The sequence below is a fragment of the Macrobrachium nipponense genome, chromosome 26, assembly GCF_015104395.2.
Source record: "Macrobrachium nipponense isolate FS-2020 chromosome 26, ASM1510439v2, whole genome shotgun sequence".
In the NCBI taxonomy this organism is placed as follows: Eukaryota; Metazoa; Arthropoda; class Malacostraca; order Decapoda; family Palaemonidae; genus Macrobrachium; species Macrobrachium nipponense.
The window spans coordinates 20492032-20506691 of record NC_087215.1 but is presented as its reverse complement, the minus strand read 5'-3'; the positions used below and the strand labels follow the sequence as shown (position 1 = coordinate 20506691).

The window sequence follows — 14660 nt, the reverse complement described above, 5'->3', positions numbered from 1 at the left end:
CTGCATCATCTAGGATTTTGTTTATAGCTGCTAACGTAAATTTTTTACAAGATAGTTTTTGTTGTGTTTACACCTTAAAGCCCTCTCACATGATTTTGAATGACGGTATTGTTAAGCCTGAGGACTAAGCAATGTTTGTCATGTTTTGTAACATCAGAATTCATAATCGTATGACATAGCTGCTTGTTTTCCTTTGCAAAATATTTGAGAAGGGCCATCCTAAACTTGTGCATTTATATTCTTCCTTCACATCATGTCTTCACCCTATCGTCAGGCTGCTTTTGTCTCACTTTCTGCAAGCATATTTCATGCATTTCTCCATAATTGTAGGTTTTTGGTTTCACCAAAAGCATTGCACCCTCCTATTCTTGACTTGACAAAGTTGCTAATGTGGTTTTTGTGTACAGTATATGTACACTGATAATGATAGTAATTATTGGTATTAATAAACATTACCTTAATATAATTTATCTAGCCTAAATCCCCAAAAAACCGCACCAAAATTACCACATTGCAACCCCTGTTACCTCCTATTCTGTCCGCCAGTTTGGCAACACTGTCGTGACAGATACGAAAAACCACTTCCCTCAAATCAGTTGTTAACGAGCGCCCGTGTTGTTTACATCACGGCCGCTCTTTATAAATTTTCTTAAACATTTTTTGTGCTTTAAAGCTTTCATTTATTTGTTAAATGAGACTTTATATGAATTACCACTCACGCATTACATCACGAAATAGTGAATTAACTTTGATTTCTGTTGTGGTTCTTATCTCAAATTACGAACTTTTGCGCGACCCGGAACTACTGACCTGTCCAATTCTACAATGGATTACCAAGAAATTACGATGCTTCCTTCTGCCAGCAACATCAGGAACTGCCCGGTTTGTGGGACAAGGATGAGTAGCAGGGAGTATGAACCTCATGACATTTGTAGCTCTTGTCGTGGACAGGTTTGTGACTTGACTTCTCGTTGTGACGTATGTAAGCCCTGGTCTGACGAGGATATGACTGCTTATATGAAACGCCAAACAATCTTGCAGCATAAAAGATCGGTTAAGGAGAAAAAGAAATCGATTGCTAGAAACTGTATCTAACGAAATATTTGACTTTGATTGGGCGCTCATGATTCGGTTTCGGTATCGTACGACTCCGATTCCAAATTAATTGATGCTTTGCCCCCTACCCCTGTACAACCGGGTAATTAGTGAAGTTATTTTCTTTGATGTAGATTCGAAGATTTTGGCAATGGAAACTACCTGGAACAGAATTTTAAGAAATTACAGCTTAGTCTAGATAGAGATATTTCTGCTAAGTTTAACAATCTGTCAGAGAATTTTCAAGAAGCCTTTACTAGAATGTAAAACACACTTTTAGATTCATTTTCAGCTCCTCGTCAGGTACCTGTCGACAGCACCATGGGTAACGGTGCGACAGATACCCCGGCTTGTGAACCCCGTCGTGGCGAAGGCCTAGGGGGATCGGTCCGGGCAGGTGCCTAACGAATCTTTACCCAACGTGTCCCCTGTTAGTCCCGTACAGTGCCAAAGGGCGCTTATTTAGGAGAAGGGGGGAGGGATATTAGTGTCAGACCTAAGATAGCTAGTCGTCAGGATTTTACTTCAGAGGAAGTTTCTAAGTTAGGATCTGACGATGATGATGATGATGACGTGGATTCGTGTGATATTGATGTTTCCTCGAATGGATGTCATGATGTAGAATTCAAGAAACTTTTTGATTTAATTTTGAGTTTTCTTCCTCAGGCGAGGCCTAAAGAGCAGAAGCAGCCTCCGCCTCGTTGTATTACAGAAGGGATTTTTTCTTGACGGTCCTTCCCAGTCACAGGAATTTTTACGTTTTCCCTTTGCCAGAGGTTCGCGAGAGTGAGGGCGGACGTTGCCGCTAAACTTTCGAAGGTGATCGGGGAAGGGAAGAGGAAGCTCTCTTATTCTACGACACCGGAGAGGAGTTTACCAGGTGGCGGATGATTCTCATTCTCTCGACCCCCCAAGCAAATCCTGATTTTGTCCGACTTTCAAGTCAACCCTTGCCTTCTAAGGCTTCGGTCTCTGTCTCAAATTGAAGATTTTATTGCTATGGAGGCTGTTATGAGCTCCTTACAAGAAGCTAATCCTTCAATATGTGGGTCCTCAGAGGGCTTTTAATGTATATCAAGGACTCCGGGTTTGTTCCTCCTGATGCTCCTCTTTTGAGAAATTCTGCTCATCCATTTCAATCGCTTCTGTACATCAGAACGAGCTTGCTGCTTCAATGCAGGCCTTTCTTGTTTCTCTAAGCGTAACCTGTATTTGTCGCAGTTACCCTCCTCTGTATCGGAGATTCAGAGAACCCGTCTGTTGTCCTCTTCTCCTTTTGGCGATTTCCTTTTCGATATTTCTGTGCTTTCTGAGGTTTTGAAGGAACATCAAGGTGATGTCTCTTCCCAAGCTCACTGGGCCTTATCAAGAGCTTTTTCTCTGGTCTTCCTCGTTCCTTTCAAAGGATAAGGCCCTTCCTTCGGAGTACGTAAGTTTAGGACCAGATCTGTACCTTCTGCTCCAGCCCCACACCTCCTTCTGGCTCTTTTTTTCCAGAGTAAACATCTCAGGTTGCTGGTGCCTCTTCTTCATCCTCTGTGCTCACCCTTTGAAACGCGGGAGAGGTTCTTGGCGTGGCTCTAAGGGCAGAGAAAAGAGCTCACCTCCAGGAGGACCTTCTTCTTCTTCTTCTTCCTTGTCTCTGCGTAAGAATTTTCGGAAGTAGGAGTCATCACCTCGCCTGGAGGGACCGCAGTAGGAGCTTGTCTCTCCACCATTGTCAGGCTTGGCAGGGAGAGCGGTGGATGCTTGGGTGTGGAGGTCCTGAAGGAAGGTTACGAGATCCCTTTTGTTTCCAGACCTCCACTTTCCAATCGTCCTCTCGAGTTCAGCAGTTATCCCCTCACTCAATCAGGGGTCAAGCCTTGGAGAAGGAGCTTTCGGCCTCTTGGAAGGATGCCCATAGAGCGAGCTCCTCCTTCTCCCGGGTTTTTTACTCTCGGATGTTTGTAGTTCTAAAGGCCTCGGGTGCCTGGCGCCCCCCATCATAGTCTTTTCGGTTTTGAACAAGTTCATTCTAAAGTCCAGTTCAGGATGGGAGACGGTCCAGACTGTTCTTGCATCCGTCAGGAGGGGGGACTGGATGATTTCCATCGATCTGCAGGATGCTTATCTGCAAATCCCCATCCATCCAAGAAGGCAGACCTTACCTTCGGTTTTCACGGACTCGGGGAGTTTTCCAGTTCAAGACCCTTTGTTTCGGCCTCACCACTGCTCCACAGGTCTTTTCTCGGGTGATGGCTCCTGTTTCAGCTATTCTGCATCAGTTAAACGTAAGGATGCTTCGGTATCTGGACGATTGGCTAGTCCAGGCCGAATCTCTAGAGAAATGTCTCCGGTCGAGGGAGATAGTTCTGTCTCTTTGTGTCGAGTTGGGCATTCGTGTCAACTTCGACAAGTCCAATCTAATCCCTTGCCAGATCATGACTTAATCTGGGGATTGTTTTGAATTCCCAGATTTTGAGGGCTTCTCCCGCTCAGAAACGGATAGACAAGCTCTGAGTCTGATCGAAGAATTTTGTCCTCCGTAACGCAGCCAGTTTCTCTTTGGAGGTCTCTCCTGGGCCATTTGTCATCCCTCATCCACTGGTTCCCGGAGGTCGTCTCAGAATGAGGTCCCTTCAGTTGACACTTCGCCAGTCATGGGATTTCGTGTCCGAGGACACGATAGTCGCACTCTTCTCCACAATTGTCGAAAGGATCTCCTGTTGGTGGATGTCAAGTTCCACCGCCTCAAGTCAGGGACATCTCTTCTTTCGGTTCCTCCGGACCTAATGTTTTGGTCAGACGCGCTCGGATCAAGGTTTCGGGGCGCACACCTGGCTCCGAAGCCGCTTCGGGCCTTGGTTAGAGGAGGAGAGGAGCATGTCAATAAAATTGGAGGGAAACTGAGGGCAGTGTACCTAGGCCTTCTTTCATTTCAGGAACAAACTGTTGGAGTCGGTTGTCGCGATCTTTGTCGACAACACCACAGCAGTCTCGTACTTGAGAAACCAAGGCGGCACACAGTCGGATTTCTTCTCACTCAAGAAGCCCGATCAATCCTGTGTTGGGCAGAAGACAGGGGGATTACGTTGGTCCCTCAGTTTATCCTGGGCCACACAACGTCTTAGCAGACGCCTTGTCGAGACCCGAACGAAGTTCAAGGGTCGGAGTGGACACTTTGCCAGGAAGTCTTCGACAGCCTCAGGAAGAAATGGCCTGTCACAGTCGATCTGTTTGCCACCCCACTGAATTTTTGGTGCCAGATATTCTTCGCCCCTTACAGACTCCTCAGAGTGCCGGGACAGACTCTCTTTTGCAGGACTGGGAGGGACTTCAAGCCTATGCTTTTCCTCGTTCTCTCTGGTGAGGTCAGTCCTCACAAAGTGAGGGCAAACCAAGCGTCTGGATCTCACCTTGATCGCCCCCTTCTGGCCACAGAAGGAGTGGTTTCCCGACCTTCTGGAACCACCTGGTGGAAAAACCCCCATTCGCCTGCCAGAGAGACCAGATCTTCTCAAACAACCCCATTTTCATCGGTTCCATCAGAGGCTCCACATGCTTCATCTTCATGCCTGGAGACTGTCAGGAGGTTCTCCAAGCACGAAGGGTTTCTCCTCCAGAGTGGCGCGACAGTTGGCTCTTGCCAGGCGGCAATCAACCAGCAGTAAATTATCAGGCTAAATGGTCGGTTTACAGACGTTGGTGTAAGTCTCAAGGACATTCAATTTCTAGACCTTCCTTACCGAAAGTAGCGGAGTTTTTAGTTCATTTACATCATGACAGGGGCCCTGTCACCTTCGTGCATTAAGGGTTATAGTCTATGCTTTCCTATGTTTTTTAAGGCAGGCTTCCTGAGATCTCTTCATCTTATGTCATTAGAGATTTTACTTCGATCTTTTTCCCATATCTCGACCCAGGCCGCAGTGTTCGCCTCCGACATGGACGTTACAAAGTCCTTCAAGCCTTAAGGGTTCCCTCCTTTATTTGAGCCTCTGAATTCTGCCAAATTTAGGGACCTCTCTTCTAAGACACTCTTCCTTGTCTTCACTGGCTACAGCCAAGAGGGGTGGGTGAACTGCAAGCACTCTCTTTTCTGGTTGCCAGATCGGACAAGACATGATTTTGTCATACCTTCCTGAATTTGTCGCAAAGACTGAATCGTCTGATAATCCCATTCCCAGGTCTTTCGTACTGAAGTCGCTGGTCGACTTTGTTGGTAATTTAAATGAGGAATTAGTTCTTTGCCCTGTTAGGGCGCTCTCATGTTATTTACGCCGCACGAAGGACATTCAGGGTCGTCCCCGTCATCTGTTTGTTTCACCCCGAAATGTCAAGAGACCTATTTCAAAGAATGGTGTATCCTTTTTTCTCAGAGATCTGATCGTTAAAAACTGGTGGTTCGGCTGCTGGGGAAGACCAGACGCCGAGAGCACACAGTATTAGAGCAGTTGCTACTCAGTAGCTTTTATGAGAACGTCTCAGTCGCCAAGGTGCTTGAGGCGGCGACTTGGCGTTCTAATTCTGTTTTTGCCTCTTTTTACTTGAGGGATATTTCTCTAGTTCTAGGCGACCTTCGTTCTTTGGGCCCGTTTGGTGATGGCAGGACAGGTCGTCAGATAGGAGAATTAGGTAGTCTTCCTGTTTTACGTTTGGTTGCTACCTGTATATTATTCATTAATTTTTGTTTTGTTGTATATATTTTTTGTTTTTGTATTATAACCCATGGCAGTTTTTGACGTAGTTATAATGGGAATTAGGCAGTTTGGTATTTAGGTGTTTTTGATGACAAGGACTGACTGCTTGGCAACTCATGCTGCTTCCATTTTCAGTGTGAAATGGCTCCAGCCACTGGGTTGTCGGCCTGGCGACTACGCTTCTCCCAGAGTCGATGCTGACCTAGGACTAGCCACTGGTTCGCTGTCCTGACGACTCCTGCTTCTTCCACTGTCCTGGACAGGGAATTAGTTGATGGATCATCTGCTGTCATCTGGTGACTCGCTCACCATCTACTTTTTGTCTCACCTGTCTTCTCGGAGTCAGACACTCGTGTGAGATCAGGCGACATTTAGTAGCCCTGAGTTTCTTGTTGACGAAGTCGGTTGCGTTGATACACCCCCGATGATCGTGTAACATGAGACCAGGTTGGACTGTCAGGCATTCGTCCTTCGGGACTGAATCGCCTTTTTGCTCCGCGCTCCTTTCTCTTGGCACCAGAAAGCTCGAGTTAGGAGTTGCTCATGAGCCGATTCGTTGCTGGCGACTTCGGGTTGCGTTGATACACCCCCCAAGGTTTGCTTAGCTTTGAATCGCCCAGACAGTCCAGACACTCATCCTTTAGGGAAAGAATAGTGCTTGATAGTCTTCAGGGTGCAGCCTTGCTGTCCGCAATTCGTCTGACTGGTCACCTGTCGGTCACCTGACTTTAGTACAGACGGACTGACTATGACTTACTCCTTGTCCTGTGCTACCGCAGTTGGTGGCATTATTGTAGGAGACTTTGAGTTGTTAGTATCTTTGACCTTGGGTTGAGTTTTGACTGCCTATGATATATTTTCATACATTCAACTTACCTGTCAGATATATACATAGCTATCGACTCCGCGTTTCCCGACAGAAATTCGAATTTCGCGGCACACGCTACAGGTAGGTCAGGTGATCTACCTGCCTGCCGCTGGGAGGCAGGACTAGGAACTATTCCCGTTTTCTAATCAGATTCTCTCTGTCGCTGCAGGTAAACATATGTTTTGCTTTCCCTCCTGATGGATTTTCGTGTTTCATCGCCATCGATCTTCTGGGCCGACTTTTACAGGGAAGTACTGGATCGCTGGTTTGGCATACGTTTTTAATAACTTTTTAATAACTTTTTAATAACTTTTAATGAATTAACTTCGAAGTTTTCGAAGAAAGAGTATATGTAACTACCGAAGTGTTCGGTAGACAATTACATAGTTTGCAAGAAAGGGAAAGGGAAATAATAAATATTTATTCATTGAGAAGTGTAAGGAATGTTAGAATTTGATTGAGGAAAATAAGGTAACTTCCGATTTGAGGAAGTCAGAAAACATAGAAAACTAATATGCCTTTCTTTAGGAGCTTTAATAGCCCTCGTTCTGACAAGCAGTTAGAATATTAACAGTACTAGTAGTGTTGTTTCCTCATCACCTTCTTACTTCACAGAAACTACAAATTCATTTGCAATTTGAAGATAAAGGAATGTAGCTCAAGATACGAGCTATTATAAGGTAAGAAGTGATTATAGTGTTCCCCATTGCATTAGAGGGTGCGTCTGATCGGCTCTGTCTCGCGTCCCAGGCCTAGACCTCTTCCCAGACTCACAGGCCCAGAGGAGAAGAATGTCGAAAGCCGTACGGAGGTTATGGAGAATCCCCACCGATCAGGCGTCCCCTCGGCAGGTTCTGTAGAACGTCCCAGACTGCCAGGGATAGCCATTGGAAAGGCATCCTAATTCAATGTGTTCCCCTTATTAATTATCGTCTTAACGAATAATGAGAAGAAACATTCAACGGCGTAGGTTTAAAGTAGTTATTTCAATAAATTCCTCATCGGTACATGTATATGAAAATATATCTATTCTGAGAGATCGAATTAGATATTAAAGGATATTTGTTGATTGAATGAATTATATGGTCTCGTTTTAATGATTACACACATATATATAATTTTTTAAGCTTCTAACGCCTTGGACATGAAACTCCAAGTAAGAGGCTCAATGCCCGCCTAAAAGCGCCTGAAACAAGGCGCAAAGCGCCTGAAACGAGGCGCAAAGCGTCTGAAACGAGGCGCAAAGCGCCTGAAGCACGATGAACCAGGATCTTCATCGGAAATGGAAGTCCTTCTCATTCAGAAGAAAGGGAGGGCTATGTCGAAAATGGAAGTATTGTCGAATTCTAAGCAAGAACAAATATACAGAGATCGGAACCTTCCGCACACAAAACCTTCCGCACAAGCGGAACCTTCCATGTCAGGAAGACATATTACTAGACGTACAGAACTTTCCAGGCGAGGATCGCCTGTCAGATGCTCGGAATTTTCCAACAACAAGAAAACGATCCAAGGGCGATCACGATCTCTAGGATCCAGGAGTATTCGATCGACACGATACTCCTCCCAGGCGCCAGGAGTATTCGGAACGCGATACTCCTGCCAAGCACCAGGAGTATGCCGACGAGCTGATTACTACTCTCCAGGCGCCAGGAGTATTCGGAACGTGATACTCCTACCAGCGCCAGGAGTATTCTAGGCAAGATACTCCTGCTTAGCGCCAGACACTTTCTCCTACAAGAAGAGCTTGACAACCGCCGAGAGTCCTCCAGACGAAGGGTGAAAGACATTCAAGGCTTTTCCTGATAGGGACGGGAGTTGTCGCACAGGCGGCCGTTGCCCTTGTCAGGATCGTCTTATTGCAATAAAGGCTAGAGCAAGTTCGGTTTTTTCCAGGCAGGGACTCAAGATGTAGCACAGGCTGCCGTAGCCCTTGTCAGGTTAGAGTCGATACTGCGAATAGCCCTTCACCTTTCGAAAGGAAGCGCTCTCCTTCGGTTGCTCAATCTTGCCCCAAAATTGAGGAATGGAAGATAAAGCAGAATTGTGAGAATTAGTTCAGGATTAGTAAGAGGATATTAAAATCATCCTCCTTCCAAAATAGATTGCAACCAACCATTTACAGAAGAGGTGCAATCGTTTGGAAGTTGAACAAGATTCGTACGAGCTCTCATTCATGGATTAGAGGTCTTCCAGATAAGAAAGGCGTAAAATACGGACTTATCTCCAAGATAATAAAAGCTGGAGAGATTATCTTCGATCCCTCGTTGTCATTTGCAATATCTTTCGACTAATACTCATTCGGGATTATTGACGAAATGAACGAAGAGAGTAAGATTTCTATTCTTTCTCTGCATGTCAGAAAGGAAAGAGTGTCGTAGAAGGCTTGCTGTATATGATTACTGAAGGACAAGTCATAATACGCATACCATAGTTGCCTGTCTGGTTCGCTACGGGATTGTCTATATCCTTAAAGGATTTTACAAGTAAAAGACTTCGCTTAAAAGAATTTACGACAATACCTATTCAGCCTCGGTATTTAACAAAGGTTGTTTGCCTAAAATTTGCATTATTGAGAGTTGACTTAGACTCGAGAATAATTTTATTATTTCCATTCATTGAAAGGAGTAACTGGCAACTCAGAATGAAGGCAGCCAGGCAGTGAACGACACGGCTGTAATTTGAGCCAATCCAATTGGACCATCCGGTTCTCGGTCGTGAATGGGTGGTTACATCTTTCTCTCCTAAAAAGGATCGAATGCTTTTTTTTTTTTCAACCGTATATTCCCCATAAAATCATGGACTTAACCACGAATTGAGGGAATTTTTTTAGGCAAACTGAATAACATCGTATCGTGTTGCTAAGGATATCTCTCTGCCTCCGGCGAGGAAAGAAGGTAGTAGAAAATGCACCTTAAGATAACGATACGCTTAAGCCTTACGCACACACCGTGGTTAATTACAGCGCTCCTACTATCCTTACAAGAGTTTCATAGATGAATGCTGTTACCACAATGTGATAGGATAATAAAGAATTTTAATTAGGCAGAGCACGATTTAACATTCATTGGAATGAGTTGTCAGACCCTGCGGAAAATACTCACAGATATCTTCGCAAGGCAGAAGATGAACAACCTTATTATAGATTGCTTCCTTTTCCTCGAAACAAGAGAGGTAGCAAGATACGCTATCTTTAAAAATTTTAAGAGGGGAATAAACTTTAGTTTTTTTTTTTCCCCCTAGTTGTATATATTCTTAACACATATTAAAATAAATGGGCATCTAAGGAAGAAGATGAATGCATCATTTTTTGGAAATAAAAGGTTGGATCACAGAAGTCACGTTCTTCTTTCAGCATGTGTCGGAAGGTTTTTCTAAGAGATTTGATCGGAATCTATTATAAATATTGGACCTGAAAAACCTATTCACTCTGAGTCTGTCTGCGTGCAGACTGACCAGAAGTAAATATGAATGAGAGGATTTTTCAAGGTAAGCTTGATAATTCCTTTAAATATGCGAAAGACATAGAGTTGCTGCAGATCGTGCTAGATAGAAAGGGGAAACTGTCCTCTTCCGATACTCTGTGAACTACATAAGGATTTTTCTTCCCTTTCAGAGGAAGAATCACCTTGGTAATTTATGCTATCATGAACACAGTGAAAAAAGATATATTCTGTCTAGACAAAGAATATTAGACATAGTAGAGAATTAGATCTTCGGGATCTTATACAATACCTCTATACGATAAGATTAAGAGATCTTATACTTAGATTGGGATCCTAATTTGGGCTCAAGATCAGTGGTCGACAAAATGGAACTGCCGCCTAATCAAATGTTCTCTTGGGCCTAAACGATCAAGAGGACAAGTGAAATTTTGGGATTTAGAATCTGGAATAAAATTCTATGACGACTCGGTAATGGGTTCTGGCCAGCATAGTAGGTTTGCAAGAGAACTAAAGCCTTTTATTCCTGGATCAACGCTGTTAGATAGAGGTTTCGTTGTCCGGGTAATGTAGTGACATTGTCATCTACAGAAGAAGAAAAGGTTTAAACGTTTACTGATAGAGTCTTTGGAATGCGAGAAGGGCTCAAACTACTTCCCAAAAGGTTCAGAGAGATGCATTCAAGAGCTAGAAATCAACCATTTCAGCTCAGAATCTCTTTAAAAGTCCAAGCTCCTTCCCTTCCTTCGGGCAAGGATAGGGAAGCTTCTGCAACGAGAAACTCGTCAACATGTAGGAGGAGAACTCGTTAGCAACGGAAGTATGCAATAATGATCCTCCTCGGAGGAAGACTTGTCTCTTGGAATTTTGAGATTTCCTATTGTCTACGGATGGAGCGACTAAATTGTGATGAATGTGCAGGAGCAATTAGCGTCTTTGGTAGGAGTACTTTCTAAAGATCATACTCGTAAAAAGGATGATAAACTTCTGATGAAGAGATCCAAATACCGATCTCCTGTCGAGCGCGACGAACCCTACAGGGGAGTTGTCGCACAAGCGGCCATCTCTGGGGGGAGCGATGCGTTAGGCAGGCGAGACGTGAGGAAGGAAGTAACTCCTGCCAAGCGTCTGGCGCCAACTAGGAGCCAGGCGCCAAGTAGGCACAAAGAGCCTGACTTTACTATAGATCGTTCTAGGCCAAGATCTTCATCCAAGCAACAAGAGCCAACTGGAGAAGAGAGAAACTCCTGATAGGAGTATAGCGCCCGCTAAGCGCAATATACTGGCCATGCGAAAGGCCATTCCATGAGCGATACTCCGACCAAGTCACAGGAGTATTCGGAACTAGATTGCGCCTCCCATAGGTCAGGAGTATTCGGGAAGAGATACTCCTGCCAGGGGCCCCCTAGAGTACCGGACCTCGATACTCCTCCCAGGAGCCAGGAGTATTCTAGATTTTTACTCCTACCAGGCGCCAGGAACATTCCGAAGCTTATACTCCTCCCAAGCGCCAGGAGTATTCGGAACTTAATACCACCCTACCACACGCCAGGAGTATTGAACAAAATGCGCTACTAAAGGCCAGGAGTATTCGAGGCGCTCTGCGCCTGACAAGCGCCAGGAGGGATTCCAGGCGCGTTACTCCTCCCAGGCGCCAGGAGTATTACGAAACTTATACTCCTCCCAGGCGCCTCCAGGAGTATCGGAACTTAATACTCCTACCACGCGCCAGGGGGGGGGGGAGTATTCTGAACATAATGCGCCTACTAAAAGCCAGGAGCATTCGAGGCGCTTTGCGCTCCTGCCAGGCGCCAGGCGCCTGCTGAAAGCCAGGAGTATTTGAGGCGCTTTGCGCCGCCAGGCGCCAGGCGCCTGATGAAAAATGCGCCTGCCAGGCGCCAGGCGCCTGATGAAAATGCGCCTACAGGCGCCAGGCGCCTGCTGCAAAAGCCAGGAGTATTCGAGGCGCTTTGCGCCTGCCAGGCGCCAGGCGCCTGCTGAAAGCTAGGAGTATTCGAGGCGCTTTGCGCCTGCCAGGCGCCAGGAGGATCCCAAGCACGTTACTCCTCCAAGGCGCCAGGAGTATTCCGAAGCTTCCTACTCCTAACAGGCGCCAGCAGTATTCGAAGAGCGATACTCCTGCCAGGTGCCAAGGAGTATTCGAATAGTTTTACGACTGTCAGGCGCCAGGAGTATTCTAAACAGGATACTCCTCGCGCCAGCAAGGCGCAAGCCAGGAGTTAGGCTTCATCCAGAGGAGATCCAGTTCAAAGAAAGTCCTAGTCTTCTTTGAAAACAATGGTGATCTCTAGAGCATTCATAAGTGACTTGATGATACCTTCAAACAGCTGAGAATCTAAAAAGCTCTAAAGTGCGAGCTGTTGCAAATTCTTGTTCTTTTCGTAAAACAATATGTCAGGAAGACATATTAGCGTTAACATATAGAGATGCAATTATGGGTTGGCTTCTCATTACACGAAGGACGTCAAGTTAACCTACGAGAGATTCTTCTCTCTTGGTTTATACGTATCAGCGGATACGTTGCTGGGATAAGGAAGAGCCGACACTGATCCTTTAATAAGGAGTTGAATTTATTTTAACTCAATGATTTTTATTGGAGGTTTTGAAAGAGTTTTTGGGGATAACTCTCTTTCAATTTAGCGCGAACCCTCATGTTATGGAACAGGGATCATGGGATCGGTTGTTGCAGCTCCCATTAAATAAGTGCGTGTTGTCATATAAGCGGATGTGCTTCCCATTGACAAACGCCAGTTAGGATTCTGTCGTAGTAAGAGACCCCATCGACAGATCCACAAGAACTCTTGGCCACAGATCACTATCTCGCTAAGGCTCTTGAGATGAAGCAGACTCCTATGCAATAGCTAGGAGTCAATCCTTCGTCTAGAAACACAGAGGAACTAAGGTCTATAAATACCTACAACATATTGTTTACCTGTCTAGTCAGTAACTAGCTGTCTCTTGCCCTCCACCAAAGGGTGTCAATCAGCTATGTATATATCTGACAGGTAAGGTGAATGTATTGAAAATGATATTGTTATAATACAATAAAGTTTCATACATACTTACCTGGCAGATATATCAACTAATGACCCACCCAGCCTCCCCGCAGGAGACAGGTGGAAGAGAGAATCTGATTAGAAAACGGGAATAGTTCCTAGTCCTGCCTCCCAGCGGCAGGCAGGTAGATCACCTGACCTACCTGTAGCGTGTGCCGCGAAATTCGAATTTCTGTCGGGAACGACGGAGTCGATAGCTATGTATATATCTGCCAGGTAAGTATGTATGAAACTTTATTGTATTATAACAATATCATATTTCTTTGTTTGTTTCTCCTATTCTGTCCGAATGGAAATTGTATTCAGATTCCCTCCTCCTTTTCAATGTGGTTAATCGGGCTAGATAAATTATATTAAGGTAATGTTTATTAATATGGATTTTTTATTCTAAAATTAATATTAATAATACTTACCTGTATAATTTATCTAGTCCCACCATCCTACCCCACGATCTGCCTATCACAACTGATTTGAGGGAAGGTTTTTCGTATCTGTCAACGACAGTGTTTGCCAACTGGCGGACAGAATAGGAGGTAACAGGGTTGCCAATGTGGTAAATTTTGGTGCGGTTTTTGGGGATTTAGGGCTAGATAAATTATACAGGTAAGTATTATTAATATTAATTTTAGAATAAAAATTCCATTTTTTCCTCAGTAAAAACATGATTATGGCTCAGCAACTGCATAATCTTTACATCAAATCTACTGAAAATGGATAATGAGAAAATGTTATGTGTTATCTCCAACAGGAAAAATTGCCAGAAAAACCCCAGAAAACCCAAAATGAATATAATCAAAACTTCAGAGGAGCTTACTGTACCTGCCATCGGCCGTATCCAGATCCTGAAGATACATTGGATGATGAAATGATTCAGTGTTGCATCTGTGAAGACTGGTACCATGGAAGGGTGAGTTAGGTTTTAAAGAGAAGTTAAATGAGGTAGTTGCTGAGAGGTAGGATGCGAAGAGACCAGAAAATATATGAGATTGAAAAATAGGGTGATTTGGCATGTGAGAAAGAGAGATTGAGTGATTATAACTTATCTCCTGTCAAACTAGCGGGGCCAGTGATACCTTGAGAAGGGGAGAGGAACAGTTAGGAGAGTGTTAGGTATAGAAGTCCGATAATATCTTGGGAAAAGGCATAGGTGTAAAGCTGAACCCAATGGAAAGTTAGGTAGGCATTACAAGCCAGAAGAAAGTAGAGAGAATTCATTGCACGTAAAAGCTCTGATAGGAAAAATTAATGATTGTCAGAGCTTGTTAAGAAAGGCAATTTGATAAATTAGTCTTCAAATCTAGTCATAGTATTGTTGGTGACATGTTGAAATTTTGTGAAATTTATGCTATACATACAAGATCTAAAATAGGTATACATTTTATAATTTCTCATCATGATTTAGAATTTGTAAATATTTTTCCATTCCCATGCAGCATTCGGGTACGCAGGTTCCTCCAGGTGATGATTATGCCGAGATGATTTGTAATCAGTGCCTTAA

General features: G+C 44.4%; 1 protein-coding gene across 1 annotated transcript in view; it reads left to right on the top strand.

The window, feature by feature from the left end:
* LOC135199589 (putative E3 ubiquitin-protein ligase UBR7) overlaps positions 1-14660 on the top strand; it is a 90059-nt gene that overhangs the window by 29536 nt on the left and 45863 nt on the right. Inside the window, exons 4-5 of the mRNA XM_064227745.1 lie at positions 13911-14069; positions 14596-14660. The exon at positions 14596-14660 is cut by the window's right edge and continues 38 nt beyond it. Of these exons, the coding sequence (XP_064083815.1) occupies positions 13911-14069; positions 14596-14660 (224 nt within the window). The remainder of the gene's footprint in view (positions 1-13910; positions 14070-14595) is intronic.